At 42.6% G+C, this 21,925-nt stretch overlaps 1 protein-coding gene across 14 annotated transcripts in view; it reads right to left on the bottom strand.

The window, feature by feature from the left end:
* Positions 1-19,088, bottom strand: part of opa1 (OPA1 mitochondrial dynamin like GTPase) — a 56,504-nt gene extending 37,416 nt beyond the window's left edge. Inside the window, exons 1-14 of one of the 14 annotated variants that reach the window (XM_020498509.2) lie at positions 18,869-19,080; positions 17,821-18,148; positions 14,847-14,943; positions 14,213-14,329; positions 12,390-12,437; positions 10,234-10,322; positions 8,283-8,483; positions 4,925-4,978; positions 4,205-4,315; positions 3,937-4,023; positions 1,000-1,113; positions 444-524; positions 226-300; positions 73-144 (exon numbers count right to left, since the gene is read on the bottom strand). In XM_020498509.2, coding sequence (XP_020354098.2) covers positions 73-144; positions 226-300; positions 444-524; positions 1,000-1,113; positions 3,937-4,023; positions 4,205-4,315; positions 4,925-4,978; positions 8,283-8,483; positions 10,234-10,322; positions 12,390-12,437; positions 14,213-14,329; positions 14,847-14,943; positions 17,821-18,148; positions 18,869-18,897 — 1,503 coding nt within the window. In that variant the 5' untranslated portion in view covers positions 18,898-19,080. Of the gene's footprint in view, positions 1-72; positions 145-225; positions 301-443; positions 525-999; positions 1,114-3,936; positions 4,024-4,204; positions 4,316-4,924; positions 4,979-8,282; positions 8,484-10,233; positions 10,323-12,389; positions 12,438-14,212; positions 14,330-14,846; positions 14,944-17,820; positions 18,149-18,868 lie in introns of all 14 variants that reach the window. The other 13 variants (XM_031786384.1, XM_020498510.2, XM_020498511.2 and 10 more) reach the window with 13 other exon arrangements.
* Positions 19,089-21,925: the final 2,837 nt, after the last annotated feature.

Below are 21,925 nucleotides of genomic sequence, written 5' to 3' on the forward strand. Positions count from 1 at the left end.
GTGTGCAAGTGTGTTTCTGTATGTGCTTCTGCGCGTGTGTAGCTGTGTGTGTGTGTGTGTGTGTACACTCACACTGATGACTCCTGGTAAGTCAACTAGTACCATCCTCTGGATGCCTGGTCCTTTGACACTCAGAGAGATCGTCTGCCATATGGAAACAAACATTTAGGCACAAACTGAAGTACACATTCTTAAAGCTGAAAGCTTTAGAGGTTCTGTCCTCACCTCAGGGCTGACTGTCTGTCCCTCCTTGACACTCTTCCTCATCCTCAGCTCGATCTCATGTCTCAGGGCAGCCAGCTTCAGGGACAATAATTAATAAATGAATGAGTGAATAAACAAGAAAACAAGTGAATGAATTAAGATTGAAAAGAGGCAGATTTCCCCATTTGTTTACAGTCCAGTCACCCCTCCTGCACATATGTATGCTGTATAAAACTTACGTCCTCCTCTTTGCCCAGGTCGAACTCTCGGCTGCTGTCCTTGAACATGGCTACGTGGTGCGGACCCTCGCTTAGCGTCACCTAGTGGAGGGGGAGAGAACAGCAGGCGGCAAAATGTAATTGACCACTTTCAAAGTCCCCAGGCCAAAACCACAACAGTAGTCTGGTAATGCTGCCCATCCATCCAGACCCCACAGGCCTCATTCAACCAATCAAACTGAGGACTAGAACGTCCCATATGGAACCGTGTAGACCTACAGAGCCTAAGAAGAAATCCATCAAAGCATTGCCTCAGCAGTAGGTAAGGTTTGGACAGGTTGCCTTAAAAAGGGGCAATCTGGGATTCAAAAAAACAACAAAGCAGTCACTCTGCCACTTAAAGTTATATTCTCCAAAAATCAACAGCTATACATCAATTACAAAATGGATGTACCAAATCCCAGATAAAATAACAAACACCAAGTAAGCGTTGGATCTTATACATCTTTGTAGCTACAGCGCTGGAAGTTAGGGATTTTGAGGGGGTTAAGGCAGTCTGGTAAATGAGTTCTTCTACCTTGACAGGAGAGCGGGTCATCATTTCTCCAGAGCCCCGGGGGAAGATCCTAGCCTGGGCGATCATCTCCAACACACTGGTCTTCCCTGCACTCTGGTCTCCCACCACCACCACCTAGAGTATAGCGCAGTAGAGGGAGGGAAGGAGGAAGATGGCAGGGAGGCGGAGGGTTGGATGAAATGTGTGACAGACAGTAGAGGCATAGCATTTCATAACAACGCCTTTACAAGAGGAAAGGTCGGGGCCATATTTGCAAACATAAGCAACCATTTCAATTTAAGCAGTTTCTCCGGCTCGAAATCCGTATCAACCAATTAAAATCGTTGATTTACTTGCACGTGACAGAACGCTAAATTGTAGCTGGTCCCATCAGCTCAAATGGCTCACGTTAGCCCTATGCTAACCACGTGGAAGTGGTATTGTTCTGGAACAAGTTCTGCATCAGCCAAATCAAATCGTTCACGTAGCTGGTGTTCCAACACGTGTTCATGGGAGCGTCCTAAACCTAGAGAGCACGTTTTGAACATCAAAGCAAACCATGACCGTGTATTCGACTGACTGCTCAAATTCCTCTCTGGTCCACGTCATTTGTCGCAGATCGTAGCAATGGATCAAAATCTCACATGAGTTTTTCCCCCTTTCCCCCTTTGAAACGTTGATTCACCTCTATTGGGTTTGCGTGTTGAAAAGGGACGTAGCCTGCATCCAACAGGTTGAAGATGGAGAATGGATTGAGTAAGGAGCTACCTCGTTCAGCCAAGCACACAAACACACTGCTATTGCCTAATAAGCATAGTGCATATGCTATATTACATGCCCGTTATATTACATGCCCATGCTCGAGGAGGATGGGCATTAGTGTACAGTAGCTAAACAGAGTGCACATAGCTATAGCCAACATTCATTCACCGTTTAGCAGTGTGCCACCTAGAAGCGATGGTGATAATGGTAGCCTACATTCTATTTGACAAATCCATAAGGCTCTTTGGTTTTAATTTTTAGGAAACTTCAATGTTGAGAGGTCCTCATTTATCTGTTTTGCAGAAACGCACATGGATGTGTGTGAAACGGAAACAAACACGTGGGATTTTGTTCATGCGAAAACTTAAAAATGTTGTCTAATATTAGTAGCCTAGTCAAGGATGCATCAAATGACTATCCAGTTTTTAGATGTTCTTTAGGAATGTTATATTCTTCAAGAAACTAGAGTATTCCTCAAACCAATTGGTGTATAGTAGCAACAAAACACAACCACCAAACCAGACAGGCAAATTCAAGACATCAAAGTAATCTGTGTATGATACATTTTTGCATCATATGAGAACATATGAAAGCTGGTGGTTCCTTTTAACATGAGTCTTCAATATTCCCAGGTAAGACGTTTTAGGTTGTAGTTATTTTTGGACTATTTCTCTCTATACCATTTGTATTTCATATACCTTTGACTATGTTCTAATAGACACTACAGTATTGCCAGCCTAATCTCAGGAGTTGATAGGCTCGAAGTCATAAACAGCGCTGTGCTTCAAGCATTACGAGCCTGCTGCTGCCTACCACCGCTCACTCAGACTGCTCTATCAAATCATAGATGTAATTATAATATAAATACACAGAAATACGAGCCTTAGATAATTCATATGGCCAAATCCGGAAACTATCATTTCGAAAACAAAACGTTTATTCTTTCAGTGAAAAACAGAACCGTTTCATGTTTTATCGAATGGGTGGCATCCATAAGTATTGCTGTTACATTGCACAAGCTTCAATGTTATGTCATAATTATGTGAAATTATGGCAAATTAATTACGGGCTTTGTTAGGAAGAAATGGTCTTCACACAGTTCGCAACGAGCCAGGCGGCCCAAAATGCTGCATTTACCCTGACTCTGCTTGCACAGAATGCAAGAGAAGTGACAATTTCCCTAGTTAATATTGCCTGCTAAAAATAATTTATTTTAAATAAATATGCAGGTTTAAAAAAAATATACTTGTGTATTGATTTTAAGAAAGGCATTGATGTTTATGGTTAGGTACATTCGTGCAACGACAGTGCTTCTTTCGCGAATGCGCTTGTGAAATCATCACCCGTTTGGCGAAGTAGGCTGTGATTCAATAATAAATTGACAGGCACCGCATTGATTACTTGCAACGCAGGAATAGCTAGTTAAACTAGTAATATCATCAACGATATGTAGTTAATTAGCGATTATGTTTAGATTGATTGTTTTTTATAAGATAAGTTTAATGTTAGCTAGCAACTGACCTTGGCTCCTTGCTGCGCTTGCGTAACAGGTGGTCAGCCTGCCACGCAGTTTCCTCTTAGGATGCAGTGTAATCGGCCATGCCGATTAATCGGTCGACCTCTAGTTTGTGGTGTCTTAATATAAATTGTAATGTCTTTTTAGTTCTGTGTTGGACCCCACGAAGATTAGATTAGCTGACGTTATGTCGTCAGCTAACGGGAATCCTAATCAAATTAAAATGCAATATGGACAACATTTTGTTACAGAACAAAGGAACAAAAGTAAACCTTGAATTCTTAGTTTTAAAATATCCTTCTAGTGGTTAGGGTTGACCCATTTTAAGAAATTCCATTAGTTGGTGGATATAAAGTCTAAGATCTTTGATGGGCAGATTAAGAATTTCTTCCAGGATATAATCACTGCCACCTGGTGAGGTTAGCATAGGGATAATGTGTGCCATCTTATCTAATGGGACCAGCGCCAATTTAGCGTTCTGTCATAAATCAATTTAATTTAATTGGCTGATACACATTTTGAGCCGAAGGAAACTATTTCAATTTAAAATGGTTACTTCTGTTGCCAAGTATGGCCCCAATATTTATGGGATCTACTAAAGAAACATGAACATAAAAAAATTGTGTCTCCTTCATTTGATTGCATTTCCAGACAACCATGATCCTTTGGTTTATCTTTACCCTGGGTAGGTGATCCTGGGTGTTGTAGTTGGAGTCAAAGTCTGAGAGGATGTCCAGGACCTCAGAGTACATGTCAATCAGAGACTTCTGTAGAAAAGAACACAGATAGAAAAATACTTTAGGGTAATGCCTGATGGGAGATTGAGTCTATTTCTTCAGGAGACAGTGTTTTGAAACAAACTCATTGATTAACTTGTACTACCATGCAGAACACTGGTGTGTGTATGTGCATGACTGTGTAAGTGTGTGTGTGGTGTGCGTGACTCACACACACCTTGATCTTCCTCTGGTGGATGCCCTTCTCATCTTTCTGCAGCACCACTTTCCTCAAGTCCTTGTTCTCCTTCTCCAGTCTCTCCAGCATGCGCTGGTACTTCATCTACGTGCAAGAGAGAAAGAAGTTCAAGCTTTAACAACAAATCCTCGCTTTCACTCAGTCCATTTGTCAAAGTAAACTGGATTTTTCTAAACCTGACTTCACAAGGTCAATGTGGTACCTTACAAGTGGGGTCTATTTAAGGAAAGAACTGGATTTATTTTATTGGCCCATCCATTTGATACTGGATCCAGTGTGCCTGGCATCGACGATCATACGACGCTCAAAGTCGTTTAGGTCACTCGTTTCGCCCATTCTTACAATACATTGAACCCGTTGATGCCTGTCTGCCTGCTTTGTTTAGCAAGCCACGGCCACGTGACTCCATTTTCGTGAACGGGTTGGTGTACCTAATAAACTGCCTAGTGGGTGTATATAACATTCTGTTGGTGGCAAGAAATTCAGATAATAATTTAAACTGAAAAACCTGAAGTGTTGAATCAGGCGTTGTTTTGTGTATCAGTTCACACACACAATGTGCCATGGAATCGTTATATCGGAAATATCTTCCCAAGCTATTTTGCAACCAGTAAACCCGGATTTTTATTATGTGGTATAAAATAATTGGGGTCTGTTAAAACAGGGAAGGATACGGACCATATTGGGCTGTACCTGAGTTCGGAGCAGTTCCTCTTGAAGCTGGTCCACCTTCTCCTTGTCTGAAGACTGGAGACAGAGAGCAAGTTCATTAACCCTCTCTCTCACATGTCTGGGACATTTAACTCATCACCCACTGTGAGCCACTCCAAACCCACTGAGACCACTAGCATCATCACAGACAGCTAACGTGCACGTTACATTACACAGACCAGTGGGCACCGCAGCGAAGGAAAGCCAAGTTAATAGAAAAAAAAGGGGGGAAAACTGATTCCAGTCCAGGTTGAAGTCATTTGTTTGGTCTTAACATGTAATACAGTAAATCATAGTGCAAAAAAAAAAAAAAAGTTAAATCAGGCCCTGTAAAAGACGTCTGAATTATACCAATCATCAAGAGATCATTATCAAGATTATTACAGAATGATCAAACATGATTTTTCATGATTTCAGCAGCCCCTCCCCAGATTAAAGAGTTCCACACCTGCAATTAATTTTTGAGAGGTGGAGATCACAAAGCAGAGACAGAAGGAGACAGAGCACCAGTGAGCGGATGGATTGGGACAGCAAGAAGGGACAGATTAAACACACACACACACACACACAAGCAAGTACAGTACACACACTGATAGATGAGAGAAAGGGGCTATAGCAAAGGTGATTGTGCTAACTACGTGCAAATTGCAATGTTGTGATAATAGGCTATAGCAGTTAATCTGATTAGTGGACTAAGAAGAAAGATCTAGTACTGATTCTTACATCCTGATATAGGCCTATACCCAATTAGATAGATTTCACTGTATAACTGACATTTGGGATAATTCCAGAAGTGCACAGCACACCATGCAGCGGTATGTCCCTCCACTCCATGCAGTGTAGGTTGTCCGTACGTTAGTGAAGTGTTACGGGAGGACTGTTGGCCGTAGTCCAGCGGCTCTCATGAGATAGGGAGCCTAGGCTATGTTACTGCGGTACTGAACTGGTGACAGGTGATTCTGAGATTTCCAGACATCAGACATGCCATCCCACCAGTGGCACAACATAGCGGTCACAGCACACTGCCCTGAGGGACACCATGTGGATGGATGATGTTTTCCAATGTCTGCTCACATTAATAGGAAGTTTGCGGGGGATGATGGGGTAGTATGTTAAGGTAGGTTGAATAAAGCGAGATGTGTGCTACTGCAATGCAGCCTACAGTGCCTGGTGAAAGTATTCACCCCCTGGCATTTTTCCTATTTTGTTGCCTTACAACCTGGAATTAAAGTCGATTTTTAGAGGGTTTGTAGCTTTTGATTTACACAACATGCCTACCACTTTGAAGATGTAAAATATATTTTTTATTTTGAAACAAACAAGAAATAGGACCAAAAAAATACAGAAAACTTGAGCGTGCATAAGTATTCACCCCCCAAAGTCAATACTTTGTAGAGCCACCTTTTGCAGGAATTACAGCTGCAAGTCTCTTGGGGTATGTCTCTATAAGCTTGGCACATCTAGCCACTGGGATCTTTGCTCATTCGTCAAGGCAAAAAAGCTCCAGCTCCTTCAAGTTGGATGGGTTCCGCTGGTGTACAGGAATCTTAAGCCATACCATAGATCTCAATTGGATTGAGGACTGGGCTTTGACTAGGCCATTCAAAGACATTTAAACATTTCCCCTTAAACCACTCGAGTGTTGCTTTAGCAGTATGCTTATGGTCACTGTCCTGCTGGAAGGTGACCCTCTTTCCCAGTGTCAAATCTCTGGAAGACTGAAACAGGTTTCCCACAAGAATTTCCCTGTATCTAGCACCATCCATCATTCCTTCAATTCTGACCAGTTTCCCAGTCCATGCCGATATTAAACATCCCCACAGCATGATGCTGCCACCACGCTTCACTGTAGGGATGCGGTTCTCGGGGTGATGAGAGGTGTTGGGTTTGCACCAGACATAGCGTTTTCCTTAATGGCCAAAAATCTACATTTTAGTCTTATCGAACCAAAGTACCTTCATCCATATGTTTGGAGAGTCTCCCACATGCCTCTTGGCGAATCCCAAACGTGTTTGCTTATTGTTTTCTTTTAGCAATGGCTTTTTTCTAGCTTCTCTTCCTTCCAGCTCTGTGAAGTGTATGGCTTAAAGTGGTCGTATGGACAAATACTCCAATCTCCGCTGTGGAGCTTTGCAGGTCTTTCAAGGTTATCTTTGGTCTCTTTGATGCCTCTCTGATTAATGCCCTCCTTGCCTGGTCCGTGAGTTGTGGTGGGCGGCACTCTTGGCAGGTTTGTTGCGGTGCCATATTCTTTCATAATGGATTTAATGGTGCTCCGTGGGATGTTCAAAGTTTCAGATTTTTTTTTTTATCACAACCCTGATCTGTACTTCTCCACAACTTTGTCCCTGACCTGTTAGGAGAGCTCCTTGGTCTTCATGGTGCCACTTGCTTGGTGGTGCCACTTGCTTAGTGGTGTTGCAGACTCTGGAGCCTTTAATACAGTTGTATCTATACTGAGATCATGTGATACTGAAATAAAGTCCACCTGTGTGCAATCTAACTAATTATGTGATTTCTGAAGGTAATTGGTTGCACCAGATCTTATTTAGGGGCTTCATAGCAAAGGGGGTGAATACATATGCATGCACCACTTTTCTGTTTTACATTTATTGTTTTAGGAAACAAGTAATTTTTTTCCATTTCACTTCACCAATTTGGACTATTTTGTGTATGTCCATTACATGAAATTCAAATAAAAATCCATTTAAATTACAGGTTGTAATGAAACAAAATAGCAAAAACGCCAAGGGGGTGAATACTTTTACAAGGAACTGTGTATATAGGCTAAATAGCATATGCAAACTAACTTTATAAGACAAAAGCAGCTAGACCAGAATGAATTCAAAGCTGACCAGAAATTTGCAAAGTGATACAAAAGATGCTGTTAATTGAATATTTGCTAATATCATTTCATTGTACTCAGCGATCAGAAAGTAACAATGCACAGTACAATTCGTTGCTTGTAGCATATAGCCGAAGCTATAAAAAGACTGCAGTTTAAATCAACAATGACTATAGATACAATAAAGTGCACCACAGTGCCTTCTTGTCCACTTCACATAGGATAGTGAGCTAGGAAGGAGCTCTAGGGTTGCTAAATGAGGCAAATCCAAACGGTATAGGACCATAGGAATTTCATCCACCAATCTCATAAACAGCATTCCATATTAAATTACTCAGCAAATCTCCATTCGTGTGAATTTAAACGGCAGGGGGTTTGTCCATCCTGAGGTGGGCGGGTGGTTTTGTGGGCAGTTCTACTGTTTACGTTCTGAAGGGGGCTTCTACAGATGAGAGCTGGGTGGTGGGAGGGGGGGGGGGTAGGTAGGACCTTCACCTTGCGTTTCTGCTGAGGGGGGCTGGGACTGGGGTTCGGGGTGGTGGTTGGCATTGGCTCGGGTATCAGGCGCGGGCGTGGGGGTGGGCTGGGGGCGGGATCTGGGCTTGGCCGTGCGTTTTTGGATGCGGCGGCCCGCCGGACCTCCTCCTCGGCCTGCTGGATCTGCTGTTGAATGAGAATGAGCTCGCCGAGCAGACCCTGAGGGACGTCACAGTGAGAGAGAGGCAGGAGCAACACAGCCGTCAACACAACCTACTGTACCTGTCAGTCCAGCAACCCACTGACCAACCAACTAAGCTGGAGCTGGAGCCAGGGCTGACCTACAGCTAGACAACCCAATGTCGATCTATGCCTAGCCCATGCCCATCATCATCGATGGTCACCATTCTGTCAAAGCTTGTGGGTAAACTGAATCGACGTCTAGCTCCTAGATCTTGCCACCATCACCGGTACCCAACAAAGTCAGTCTTTCTCTGTCAAAGAGACTCCAGAACAGACTTGCCAGTCTGGAGATCTGAACGCGGACGAAGCAACTGATATCCCAACCAGTGTCTCTCAGCCAGTGGCACACAGGGAAGGATTCTGTAGAGTAATGGTTTCTTAGCAGTCTTCCATCACTATGGCTTTTTTAGTCATACCAAAACACAACTGATACCCTGCAACTTAAAGAATAATTATGCTAGACGAGGCAATGTAGATATGACAACTGAACACTCAAGAAATTATGGATTGAGGTCTTGAAGAAAAAAAGCCCATGTGTAGATGTACTGGATACATAATTGAAAGTGGGTAAACTATTTAAAGTGTGGCTGATATTCACACATGTAATTATATTGAAAAGGATATTCTCTGCTAAAATCAGCCTGATGATTAGCGAAGCAAGCTGCACTGGGAATAGGGTTGCAAATTTCTCAGGTTTTCCAGAAATCCCATTTTGAATATTGCTGGAATCAGGAGGGAATAAGCAGAAAATCTGTGAATCCGCTAACCAGGACTTCTAGCAATGAGTGATCTGTCAAGGATGGAGCAGAAAGCGTGATGCAGGCCAGTGGGAGATGAGCTAAGCTCAAGCCCAACGGTCCCCATGTTGGGACCACTGCTTTCGATTAAAAGCAGGGTAGAGGTATATGGATGCCATAGATTGTCTAATATTCAGCCTACTGTTCTACAATAGGTCACTCTTTTTAACATATGAAAGTCACTAGGGTTGAACAGCGTGAAAACATTAAAAGCAGGACTATTCCATTGAACTTGAGAGGACAACAGTGGAAGAGCCCCTTGGGAGCAGAGGAACAATACAAAATGGGCAGTATGTGAAGACAACGGGAATGAAACAGAGGAAGATACAAAAGTGCTGTTCAGAAGCTAGAGTATCATCTCCTGAATGCAGCATGAGACTTCTGGAAAAAGCAAGGGCAAATAATCAGCATAAGTGCATATAGCCCATATGATTTTCTAGCCATGATGTAATTACTCTAAAAGATTGAGGACTTAATGATCACCTCCATGTCACAAATGGTAACACAAAAAAAAACATACCTGCATTCCCTAGCAGGAAAAAATATCATTTTGTACATGTGACAAAATAAAAGCTGGGATACGAACCTCAGTTGTACAGAGTACAAATATCTGCTATTTTCAATGGTCAACAACATACAATATTAAAAACCACTTATCCATAAACAGGCAGCCAGAATGGGGGTCAATTCCAGTAAAAATAAGCAGAAATTCAGTTAACAACCTGAATACTGCCCTTTACCTCTAGTAGTTTTCAACTCAAGAACTGAATCTCACTTCATTTCCCAAATTGCCTGGAGCTGAAATGGAATTGCCCCAAACTGCGAACTCAGCAAGCAGCAGTTTCTTTCTACAATGAGACACAGCTATATGTCACAGGGAGCGAGGCTGAGCGAGGGTAAGCTAGTAAGGCGGTGCAGAGCATACTTGCCTTCTTGAACTGTTTGTCGCTGGCCTCCGGTGTGGCGGTGACCGGGGCCTCTGTGGCTGCTTTCACTGGAGTGTCCCCGGGGGCTTCTGCTAGGAGACAACAAAACAGTCAATTATAACACTTGACAAACATAAGGTTACCCACACATGATAATACATTATCTTTAATAGTTTATTAGCAATAAGTAATAATGAGTCAAAAGTATTGGCATGCCCAACATTAGAGAGGCCTTTATCTATGCCCCAGATCAGAAGAAGCACCCGGTCCCATGTGACAGAATCTCAAATGTTTGGAAAATATTGCTCACAATAGAATTTGCTGATTGGCTGAAAGCCGTGGTAATTTGTCCTGCTCTAATTACTTTGGTAACCAGTTTATAATAGCATTAAGGAACCTCAGGTGTTTGTGGTATATTGCCAATACACCACAGCTAAGGGCTGTATCCAGGCACTCCGTGTTGCGTCGTGCTTTAGAACAGCCGTTCGTCGTGGTGTATAGGCCATAAACCAAACCACCACAGGCTTTATCGCTTAAAAACTGCCCTTGAGTGTTATGGAACAACAATCTCTCGTCCAGCCAATGACAAGCCTCGCAATAACAAGCCTCGCACATACCGTACAGGACTGCGTCCCAAATGGAACTCTATTCCTTATATAGTGCCCTACTTTTGAAAAGAGCTGCATGGGCCCATGTCTAAAGTAGTGCACTACATAGGGAACCACTTGGGACATGAAAGGAATACACCCATTGTTTTAGCAAGTCAAAGAACAGGGAGGGATGTGGTTCGAGGTGTTTGCATTCCTCAAAGACACTGCGCTTCTTCCAAACATTTGAGAAGCATCAGCTACCAGCAGACAAGGAGAGCCCTCTCAGCCAAGGATAAGGGATCCCATAATGTAAGTACAGGAGGGGGGAGAGCCCAGGGAAGCCAGAGAGAGAGGAGGATCTTGAAAGTCAAAATACAGAAACACACAAGCAGAACAGACAAAAGCCACAATCAGACTAAACTGCATGACAAGGGAGAAGAGGAGACTATGCAAAACAAACAGACTGTATCTGTTGTTAAGAGCACTGTAGACGAGAAGGATAAAGATAGTCATTATCATATCCAATTCAATTCATTCCAAGTTTGTCCAATTCAGTTTTCAGAGGAATTGTGTTTTTAGAGGAATTCAATTACACAATGGGACAGTACACAAAATGTCCTTCTCTGCACCCTTTTGATATCAATATGACGTAAGGTTAAATCCTCTGCATCAATTAAAGCCTGTGTGTCAATCAAAGCACACTCTGGTACTATGGCCACCCAAAAGACAAATCCTTCCATTAATAATTTGTCATTGGCGTCTCAGACAGCAGCATAGAGTACCACAGAATGAGTCAGAATACCCATAAAACCTAGCAGTCAAACAGGGAAAAGGTTCCAATTGTTTTTAGAAACACTTAAAAAAATGGCTGTGTTTCGTGTAGGCTTACCCTGGGGTAACGTTTTGATAATCGTGTAAGTCTCTCAAGGAACAGGTGACTTTTATCAATATATATATATATATATATTTACTCATTAGCTTCTAACGTGGCTATCATAAAGAACTACAAATACCATCGTGATCTGGACGAGACTGCCGAATCGAAGCAAAGGTAAGAATCTCTGGATTAACTATCTAATGTTAGCTAAATGTAGTAATGAATAAATTGGATACATTTCTTTAAATTGGCAATTCGGTGCAAGTTTTAAATAGCTAATTAGCATGTTCAAATCTGAGAATAAATAGAGCAGAATATATTGATAAAAGTCACCTTGTCCGAGAGAGATGTACATGGTTATCAAAACACACCACCAGGGTAAACGTACGCGAAACACAGCGCTTATTTTAAGTCTTAAAATCCCCAATGGGATAAATATATGGTTTAACTGCTAGGTTTGAAGGGTATTATGATATTTCCACTGTGATGCTCGATTGGACAAATAAATCAGTTGGTAAATAAATAAAGCCAATCGTGTTGAGTTAGGAGGTGCCAATCCAGGAACACTTGACATCGTCTTTGGCTCCAAACCCCTGTTAACCACGTGTGCAAGGGTGCTGCTGCACACACACACCAACGTTGGGTATTCAAACAGCGCGAGAGTGGAGGGGCTGAGTGTGGGGTGTACACACCTAACAACAGACGCAGACCAGATGCTCCTTCACTACCCACACTCACACCTGTGAAGAATGCGGAGGGGGAGGGGGGTGAGGGGGAGGAAGAACACAACAAAAAAATCAAAAGACTGAAGCAAAAAGGGTTCAGAGCAGGGTCACTGCTGGACACATGTGGCAAGTGAGCTTGTTGTTGTGGCTGCGTCCTGCAAGTCCAGAGACTACTTTTTCAATCTGGGCACGCAATTGTGATACTACTCATTATACAGGATAACTAATCGATTGGCCTAATTTGACTGTGTGAAATCAATGGATTGGTACTGTTCACTTATGCTCATCACATGCATACAATATCAAATTACTAATATTGACCTAAATTAGACCCAGTTACTTTGGAAATTATACTTAGCCCATAGAGATCCTATTAAATTACTTGAGGGGCAATGTCATAAATCCTCAAAGTTCCAGAATGGGGTGAAAATGGCAGCCATATTAGTCAGGGAGAAATCCAAACTAGTCTAATAATTGGACTGAACGGCAGTAGAGGCCAAATCCCTCTTTTTACAGGACAATAAAAGGCATGTGATATCAGAAATGTTGTAATACAACTGTCTCCCTAAAATATTGTCATATAATTATAAATGCAATCTATATGGGTTCCATACAAATTTGATGTATAAATAGCTTCTAAAATATATGTAAATGGACCTTAAATGCCTACATTTTTGTTTACTTGGAAAACAATAGCAGTAGTCGTTGCATTTACAATTTGTCTAAGTCATAACATCAACTGATCTCAGTCAGTGCATGGCTGTGGATTGACTGCATGGTTTGAATTGAATGTTGGCTGTTCACTTGAAACATTTATGGAATCATTCCTCAACAAAAAAAACTGTCTGGCTCCCTAGGTAACAAATATACAGTTTGGACACATAAAAAATAAATTACTTTACACAATATCTTATCACAGCACTGGAAGATCATGGATGACCAACTCCCTAACCAAAATGGCTGAGCTTTAGCCCAGCAGAAGAAGGTTCCTGTCCATTCTAGTACTCAAAATTCCAAAATCTGTGACTTAGCCTATAAAAACAGCTGCCGTCAGTACATAATTATAGTATGCTTTGAAAAATGTCAATCGTAGAGACGGGTGGAAATTGCTCCATAGCTCTCGAGGTGTATTCATTAGTGCACCGCCGTAGCAAAATGTTCTGCAAGGGAAAACATTTAGCAACGAAGACAATAGTTTCTTATTGGACAAATTCAGGAAAGTCCCCCCCCCCCCCCCCATTTCAGCCAATTTGCTTCCTAGTGAATACACCCTAGAGTGTGTCCCCTCTCTCCTCACTTCCTCTGGACTTCCAGCAAGCATATTGAGCGGCACTATTTCAACACAAGGCAGCCCAATTGTGGTGTTTGATGTCCTTGTGAAGTGTATCTATGATGCAAAAGCCCAGATAAGAGGCGGGAAAGTGAAAAGTGGCTGGAACTGGCACCGTAAATTGGCGAAAATAAAACATTTAACTGTTTGCTGGAAAGTAGAATGCAAACAGTAGGTAATGCAGGTGTGATAAGACAAGGTTTGACAAAAGAAGCCCACTTCAAATTCAGATAACCAATGACGTGGAGTATGACTTTCTACCACTTGGGGCAGGTGCTAATAGCTATTCTGGATTCATAAAGCTCAAAACGTTGAGCACTTTTGCCACTTCACCTAAGATCTATAAAAAACATCTAATCCTATGCAAAAATAGTTGATTAACTGGTTTGTCCAACATGGGCATATTGAAGCATAAAAAAAAAATAGATTGCCATTTTATCTGACAAGACTGTGTACTCACCGGTGGAGAGTATGCTCTTCAGGAAGGTGAAGTTCTCTCCTATCTTATCAAAGTCAGGTAACTCGGGTAGGAGCTTGGCAATCTCCTCTAATTCAGGCAGAATTTTGGTTAGTTTATCTGTGTGTAGAAAAGTGAGATATGGTTAGTGGAGTTGACCATTTGAACAAATGTTCTGCTCCTTGCATCAGACTTAAATGAACCAAACTAAATAAGCAGCCTTAAAGATGGAATCCGCAGTAGGGGAAACAGCGCCACTGTCCGCCCCACGGCTATTGTTATTGTTTTGTTTACAAAGCAGAGCTGGGGAGCGTTGCACATCGGAAAAAAATAATATCACGCATGCAATGATGTCAGAGGGGGGTGAAAAAACAGTGTTCGTTGTTTGCAGCAACTCCTCCGTTGTTGAAATATCGCAAAACTGACATGGCAGTTTCAGCAACAAGGATTCCAGTTTAAGAGAAAAATAGCAATGGCTCAGTCTGAATGCTTATTAAAATGTTTTACAATTCACATCTGAACAACCACACACTGCACTGACTGACAGAGAAGAAACCAACATGATAAGGTGTTTAACACTTTCAAGTTCACAGACTTCTAACGAGGCATTTTGTGGCATACAGGGGGACACACCTACCTAGGTCAATTTGATCACTCAGCTCCCAGACAAAATCAGGTATTACCCAATTGTATGCACTCATATCAGGCAGCATATCCTTCCACTCCTCATAGGTCTGGAAAAACAGAACATAAGTGGCATTTCAATCATATGGTCAATTTACAATTCTATTTATATGGGACAACAACAAAATACCTCCATTAAAGACTAACAAGAACAACATTTCAAGGGATGGGTTAGGAGACAATAAGTAAGGGGTATGTGTTCTAGTGGAGTGGCACTTCCACGGCGTGGCATTATTTTCCAGAGATCTTTTCCGAGTTGATTATCCCGCTTATACCACGACTATAATCTAACTACGGCTGTGACGGTCATGGAATTGTGGATGAAGGAACTGGCCAACCAAAAGACCACGGTCACCGTATTAACTGTTAGAACAGCAGCAAAAAAAAATAATGGACGTGAAGCTATATAAATAGATTGAATGGAATGGGCGTACCCAGTTCAAGCCAATGGTGACATAATAGGTGGACTGGCGAACATTGCAAGTTTCCTGCATACCAGCAAAGCAGGAAGTTATCACGTTGTTAAGAGTTCATGTTACGGCAGAAACGGACTCAAATGAACGAATGCCCGGCCATCCCGTCTTCAAGCATCTATTCGTTCCAAAAATGTGTAATAATTCTTAAAAGGTTATTTTATTTTCATCCATAACTATCGGTTACACGGTTATAGAGTAATTGAGCCAGCCCTGAATTCAACACATTTGCACCTAGAAACGTGTTCAACATTCACCGAAGTAGCCAGCAGGTTTACTAGATAGTAGGGCTGTGCAGAGTACTCGTTCAAAACAAGTATCATAACTAATATGGAGCATTTTCTGAATACAATTATGACGCAAGTTTCTTTTTGTAATTATTCGTGATTGAAATACATTTATTTTCAGGTGCCAGCACCCATCTCTCTCTCACTGAAACAGTATGAAGTGCTATTGGCGAGTTCTTTCTATAAAGAAACGGGCAGGGTATCTGTTGAGCCTGCTGCAATGTTTGGATTAGAACAAGATGCTCTCATTTCCCCCAGACAGGCAAGCATCTCTGCCACCTCCCCCAGGGCACAAGTCTCACCTTCATGTATGAATCAGAATCTGGAGCTAGTCACTGTTGCTCAATCTAGTTATTTTCTGTCAACTTTATTCAATTGCTGACGATGAGATACAAGCCATGCTTGCTTGCTATTATTATTTATTCTTGCCCGGGCACGTTTACAGAGCGACAGATCATTAGAAAATAAAATGACAAATGTAGATAGTTTGTTTTGATTGGACAAATGTTGTGGCATAAGTGTTGGGAGGAAAAATGATTTGCTCCTCTTGAAAGTGAAACAATAAATGGGACAAACGAATTAGACTACCTTCATCTAAACCTGTGTCTGGGATAAACGCAGGCAGTAGTAGCCAGCCAGCCATGCATTAGGTGAAGAGCCTATTCTGTTGATAATTGAATAGGACTAAGTATGAAAATCATGTACATTTTCATCCGTCGGGGTAATTTAACTTTGAACAATGTGTGCAAATGAGTGAAGGAACACGACGATGTGCTCGGAGATGTGCTCTAAATGATGGTGCATTAATACATACTTTTTGTACTGTTCATGTTTTACAGGCATTTAAAACACACTTCCGTGTTTTCTGATCACAAGTAAATACGATTACAAGTATCAAATGTGATAAAACCGATACGATTACGATGAGATCAGCACACCCCTACTAGGTAGCTACAGGAGTTGCCCTGGTAACCAAACAAATAGACTTGCTAGCTTAGCTAACCAAACCATTAGTCCTATATTGCTATTATGAAAATCTAATTCAACAATGTCAATAATGTTTTCAAAATCAGCTTTTGCTTTCAAAAGCAGCTCAAACATAGAACATGTAAGAGTGAACTTCATAGCCATCGACTTATACCGTGCATTATAGGGAATTATACAATGGAACACTCATTTCTGATTGGCTTGAAGGGCATTCTTGAGTGTGCATTATTTCCCGATAACGCACGGTATACCTGCACAATAGAATTCAATGGCTATATAGTTCCTTCTTACATGTTCTGATTGAGCTGCTTTTTCACTGGATGTTGAACACATTTCTACCAGCAAATTAACACATTTCTAGCAGCAAGTGTGTTCAATTATAACCATGGTATAAAAGGAATAATCAACTCTGAGCTCTGTTGATTATTAATCAACTTGGGGCTCTATGCATTCGTAGACTATCCCTTAAATAATGCACGCTCTAGAATGCCCTTCAAGCCAATCAGAAACGAGTATTCAACAATGCCATGGTATTTAATAGGGCATATTTCACATTCTAAGTGACAGGAAAGGGTTAAGTCTTTAAAAGGTCCCTTCCTTTCTTCTGTCTTGAAAGAGTCTGGGTTAAAAATAGACGGGAGTCTGGACATCTAGCCTACACAAGCTAAACTTCAACAGAATCATATGTTAACCTGGTGCATATAGTGAAATGGGTTTGAGATAACACGCTCGTAAGGGCATCTCATTGTGCTGGCAGCCTAGCGCGTCACGTGACCTGAATAAACATACACCCTAGCAGGGCAGCAGTCAACTGTAGAGCAATTAACCTTGGTTTCACGGGATGTTAAGAACAGTAGGTAGACTCATACATTAGGATTACAAAAGCAGCATTCAAATTCAATATCACTTGATCCTATGCCCAGTGTGAACGGTAATAAACCACTATATCTATGTGTTTGTTATTCTCAAAGCTCTTACCAAACAGGTAAAGCCAATTAGTGTCAGAGTGTCAACCACTATCTAGATTTTAAACAGATTCTCTATCAAAATTATGGGACAGAAACCCAGGCACAGATTAAGCCTAGTCCTGGACTACAAAGCACTTTCAATAGAAAATCTGTGTCTAGGATACATTCCCTTAACATTCAACTCTCTCTCCTCCACCTCAAATGTGCGGTACCTTTTTGGCGGTGTACCCGCCTCCCACTGCCGAGCCCAGCACGATGTACCGGAGCTTGAGCAGCCTAGAGGCTAGGCGCAGCATCCAGAAATTGCGGTGCTGCTGGTAGCGCCAGCCGCCATGGCCGCCTGGGGGAGGCTTGGGAGGCCGCATGGGCAGCCGGGACATGGAGGTGAAGTGGCGGGCTGCCGAACAGTGCGGGGGGCGCTGGGCGTTGGCACTGGCGTTGTACCGGTGGTGGATGGCACGGGACAGCGGGTGCAGCTTCTGCAAGGGCATCCTGAACCTCACCCCCATGTTCTTGGAGACCAGGTTCTTGCAGGCCACGCTGACAAGACAGAGAAAACGAGTCAGGGATTAAGACCAACAAGTAAATTCAACACTACCTTGTGCAGACATCAGTTTGGTGTGATTAGTTGAAAGATTAATTATAACTGTACATTACAACATGATGATGAACATGGGCATGACAGTGTTGATTGAAAGAAAGCGGGAAAAAAAAATATGAAAGCTAGCTGAACACCTGCCTGGCTAAATACACTACAGTAACGTTAGTTACCTAAAAATACTACAGTAAAGTTAGCTAGCTAATTTAGTTGACTGCGTTAACTGGCTACCAGAATGTCAGCCTTTGCTTTTCAGATGGCCAGCACACACCCCATCCAACGTTAGCTAGCTAGTTGGAAAACTATTTACGAGCAGGCCGCTTGTCAGTGATTGGCATGTGTTTTACAACGTAACTAGCTAATGGCCAGTTAACCAGCTTCCTGACCATCAACTGAGGAATAACAACCTTTTCGTAATCAGCCGCTACCGGCTCTAGCCAACTAACGTTATCTAGCAAAGTTAACCAGTCATTTCATTAGAAGTTGTACATCACTGCCATCAACTATTGGCTATTTGAAAACGTCTATATATGTATAATTGTTTAACCTGTCTAGATAGTATTGTGGTCAGCATTGCTAACTAACTCGATATAGCCTAGCTAGCTAAACTAGCCAGCTGGCGCTAAAGGTTGAGCTTTTGGAAATATTATTACCCCACTTACCAGGACACTGCTCTTCCAACTCGCAACATAGCTAGCTGTTGCTATTAAGTTACCAACAAGGGGTGAGTGTATGTATTATAAAGTCGCGCTTAGGCACTATTTAAATCATCTTTCCAGATGGTACACATTGGTTATTGCTAGCTAGCTAACAAGGACACGGCAAGAAATCGGAATGACAGGTCTACTTCCTGGCAATGAGTCCAACCTCCAAATTAGCACTGCCAAAACACATGGTGGTTTAGGTTCCTATACAGTATCTGTCGTACATACTCAAATCACATCTCGTATGATATAACATTTTCTCTAATTTGTCAACATGTAAATCAATTGGATAAATTATTATTTCAAACATTTACAGTAAGAATTTCCACACTGTAATCTGACTAAAAACACCATTGTGTCTTAATTGTTCTTCCATGGAAGCTGTGGACCTCCCAAAATTGCTGAAAAGTAGCACAAATCCAGAACTACTTATACTCTAGGGTGTGGATGGTCTAATAATACACAATATCAACTTCATGACTCCTCAATGTTGTACAATTATGATGGGTCATTGCTTCGCTCTCTGAATCCTCCAATTTTTACAATGTCCAATTTTTACTGCTAGATTCTGACCTCCTCTGGGTACATTGACTTCAAATCTAAACCTAGGAGGCTCATGGTTCTCACCCCCTTCCATAGACTTGCACAATACTTATGACAACTTCTGGAAGACGTCCTCCAACCTATCAGAGCTCTTGAACTGACATGTTGTCCACCCAATCAAAGGATCAGATAATTAATCTAGTACTGAAAGCATAAACTACAGCTAGCTAGCACTGCAGGGCATAAAATGGGGTGAGTAGTTGACTCAAAGAGAGAGAAAGACTATAGTTGAACAGTTTTGAACAAATTAATTTCTTAGAGAGAGAGAGAGAGGTTGTCATTTTTTTTCAGTTTCACTTACTTAGCTAGCAGCTAGCTAGTTTAGCCTACTCAAACACCCTGCCAAAATAGAAGGACGCCATGTTAGCTAGGTGGCTATTGTTTGAATGTTAAATGACGAGACAGAGGCATTGATGCGAGTAACCAGTCTTGTTCAGTACATCACAACACATCCGGGTATCTCAAGCACCCCGGTAAAACACAAGAGTTGCAGTAATGAACATTTACCAACAGATGGTATCACTGTGCCATCTTACATATTCCATTTAATAAAATAGGACATGAGGTGTCAATTCACTAACAAAACAAACCTAGTAACAATTTCCAACATGAACAGTTTAGTATTTTATTATTATAATTTTTTCAGGTAACAACAACACATTTTGATATTCTCTTCACTTTTATCTCTGTCTGTCAACAATCTACATATTAAGTATTTTTGGTGGCTGGGACAGACGCCCGCAGCGTGAAAAGACAGGGGGCTTGTCTGCGAGGACTGCGGGTTCCCGCACAGGCATGTCACCTGAATGTCTAAGGGGAGAATTGATGGGCGAGGGAGCGGCCGACCTGTGATCCCCTGGCTCTTCGCCCAGTGCCTCAGGCCCCATGTGACTTGCTGGGGTTCTGTCTTTTGTCATGCGACCCCTTTGGCCATCAGGGTTCTGAGTAGGTGCTGGCTCAGCAATCCGAAGGTCAACCCTGTTACAACGGTACAGTGATCCATTCACTTCAACCAAGTAGAAGCGTGGTGCCACTTTCTGTACACAGGATCCGAGTCTCCAGAGGCCTGTCCGGTCCCCTGGTAGTGGCTTCATTCGCACCGTTTCACCCACCCTGAGCTCAGGTAAGTCTTTTGCTGATTTGTCGTAGATGAACTTGGAGACATGTCTTCTGTGACGTAGCTTCACTGGCAGAGCTACTGGCAGAGCTGCTTTTAAGCGCCATGCAATGAGGCGCTGTGCCGGGCTGCTATCCATGCCTTCTGTCGGGGTATTGCGCCACTGCAGGATTGCTTTCCAGGCATCTTTGCCCTCTCGCAGAGCCTTTACTCAACTCCGGAGAATTGGGGTCCATTATCTGAAATTACCCTATCTGGCTGGCCATAGTGGGCAAACTGAGCCTTGCAGCGTTTGATCGTTGTCTCTGCTGAGAGGTCAGGGAGGAGGTCAATCTCCCAAAAGTAAGAGTAATGATCGACTACCAGCAGAAAGTCTTTGCCACTGTGCTGGAAGAGATCTAGACTTACTATCTGTCAGGGGCGCATTGGTAGCTTGTGGGACATCATCGTCTCTCTCTGTTGCTCAATGGCATATTCATTGCAGATTGAGCATTTACTGACATAGTCTTTGATTTCACTCTGCATTCCTGGCCAATACAGTGTGTCACGTGCTTGTCTGTAACAGGCCTCACCTCCTATGTGACTTGAGTGCATGCGTGCCAACATCTCAGGGCGCAGAGACCGGGGAATAACGACTCTCTGACACTTGAATATTACTACGTTTTGAACACTGAGCTCCTCTTTGACTGGCCAATATTCTCTGACGGCTAAAGCAATTTCTTCCTTGCAGTCGGGCCAGCCCATCAGAATCACAGACCTCAATGCCTGGAGTTCCTCGTCCCTGTCTGTGTGCTGTCTGATTTGTATAAGGCACTGGTCCGTAACATTGAGGTAGTCAGCCTGGTTGATGTGTTCAACATCCACTTGCTCTGTTTGTAAGCTGCACACTGCGTGTTGTTCGTGCATGGAGCGTGTGTGAGTGCCTGATGCAGTAGCCCTGCTGAGCGTGTCACTCACATACATCTCTGGCCCTGGCTTATACACCACCTTGAGGTTGTAGTTTTGTAGGGCCAGTAGCATGCTCTGCAGTCGTTTTGGGGCATTCAGAAGAGGCTTGCTGAATATAGCAATAAGGGGCTTGTGATCTGTCTCTGCGGTAATATTGTCGCGCCCGTACAGGTAGTGGTGGAAGCGTTGGCATGCAAACACAATGCTGAGGCACTCCTTCTCTATCTGGGCATAGTTCTGCTCTGTTGGGGTGAGTGCCCTAGAGGCGAATGCCATAGGCTGGCCCTCCTGCATGAGGCGACAGCCAAGTCCATACTGGCTTGAGTCACTCTGAATCGTGACAGGTG

The sequence above is a fragment of the Oncorhynchus kisutch genome, linkage group LG13 (genome assembly GCF_002021735.2).
Source record: "Oncorhynchus kisutch isolate 150728-3 linkage group LG13, Okis_V2, whole genome shotgun sequence".
NCBI classification, from domain to species: Eukaryota; Metazoa; Chordata; class Actinopteri; order Salmoniformes; family Salmonidae; genus Oncorhynchus; species Oncorhynchus kisutch.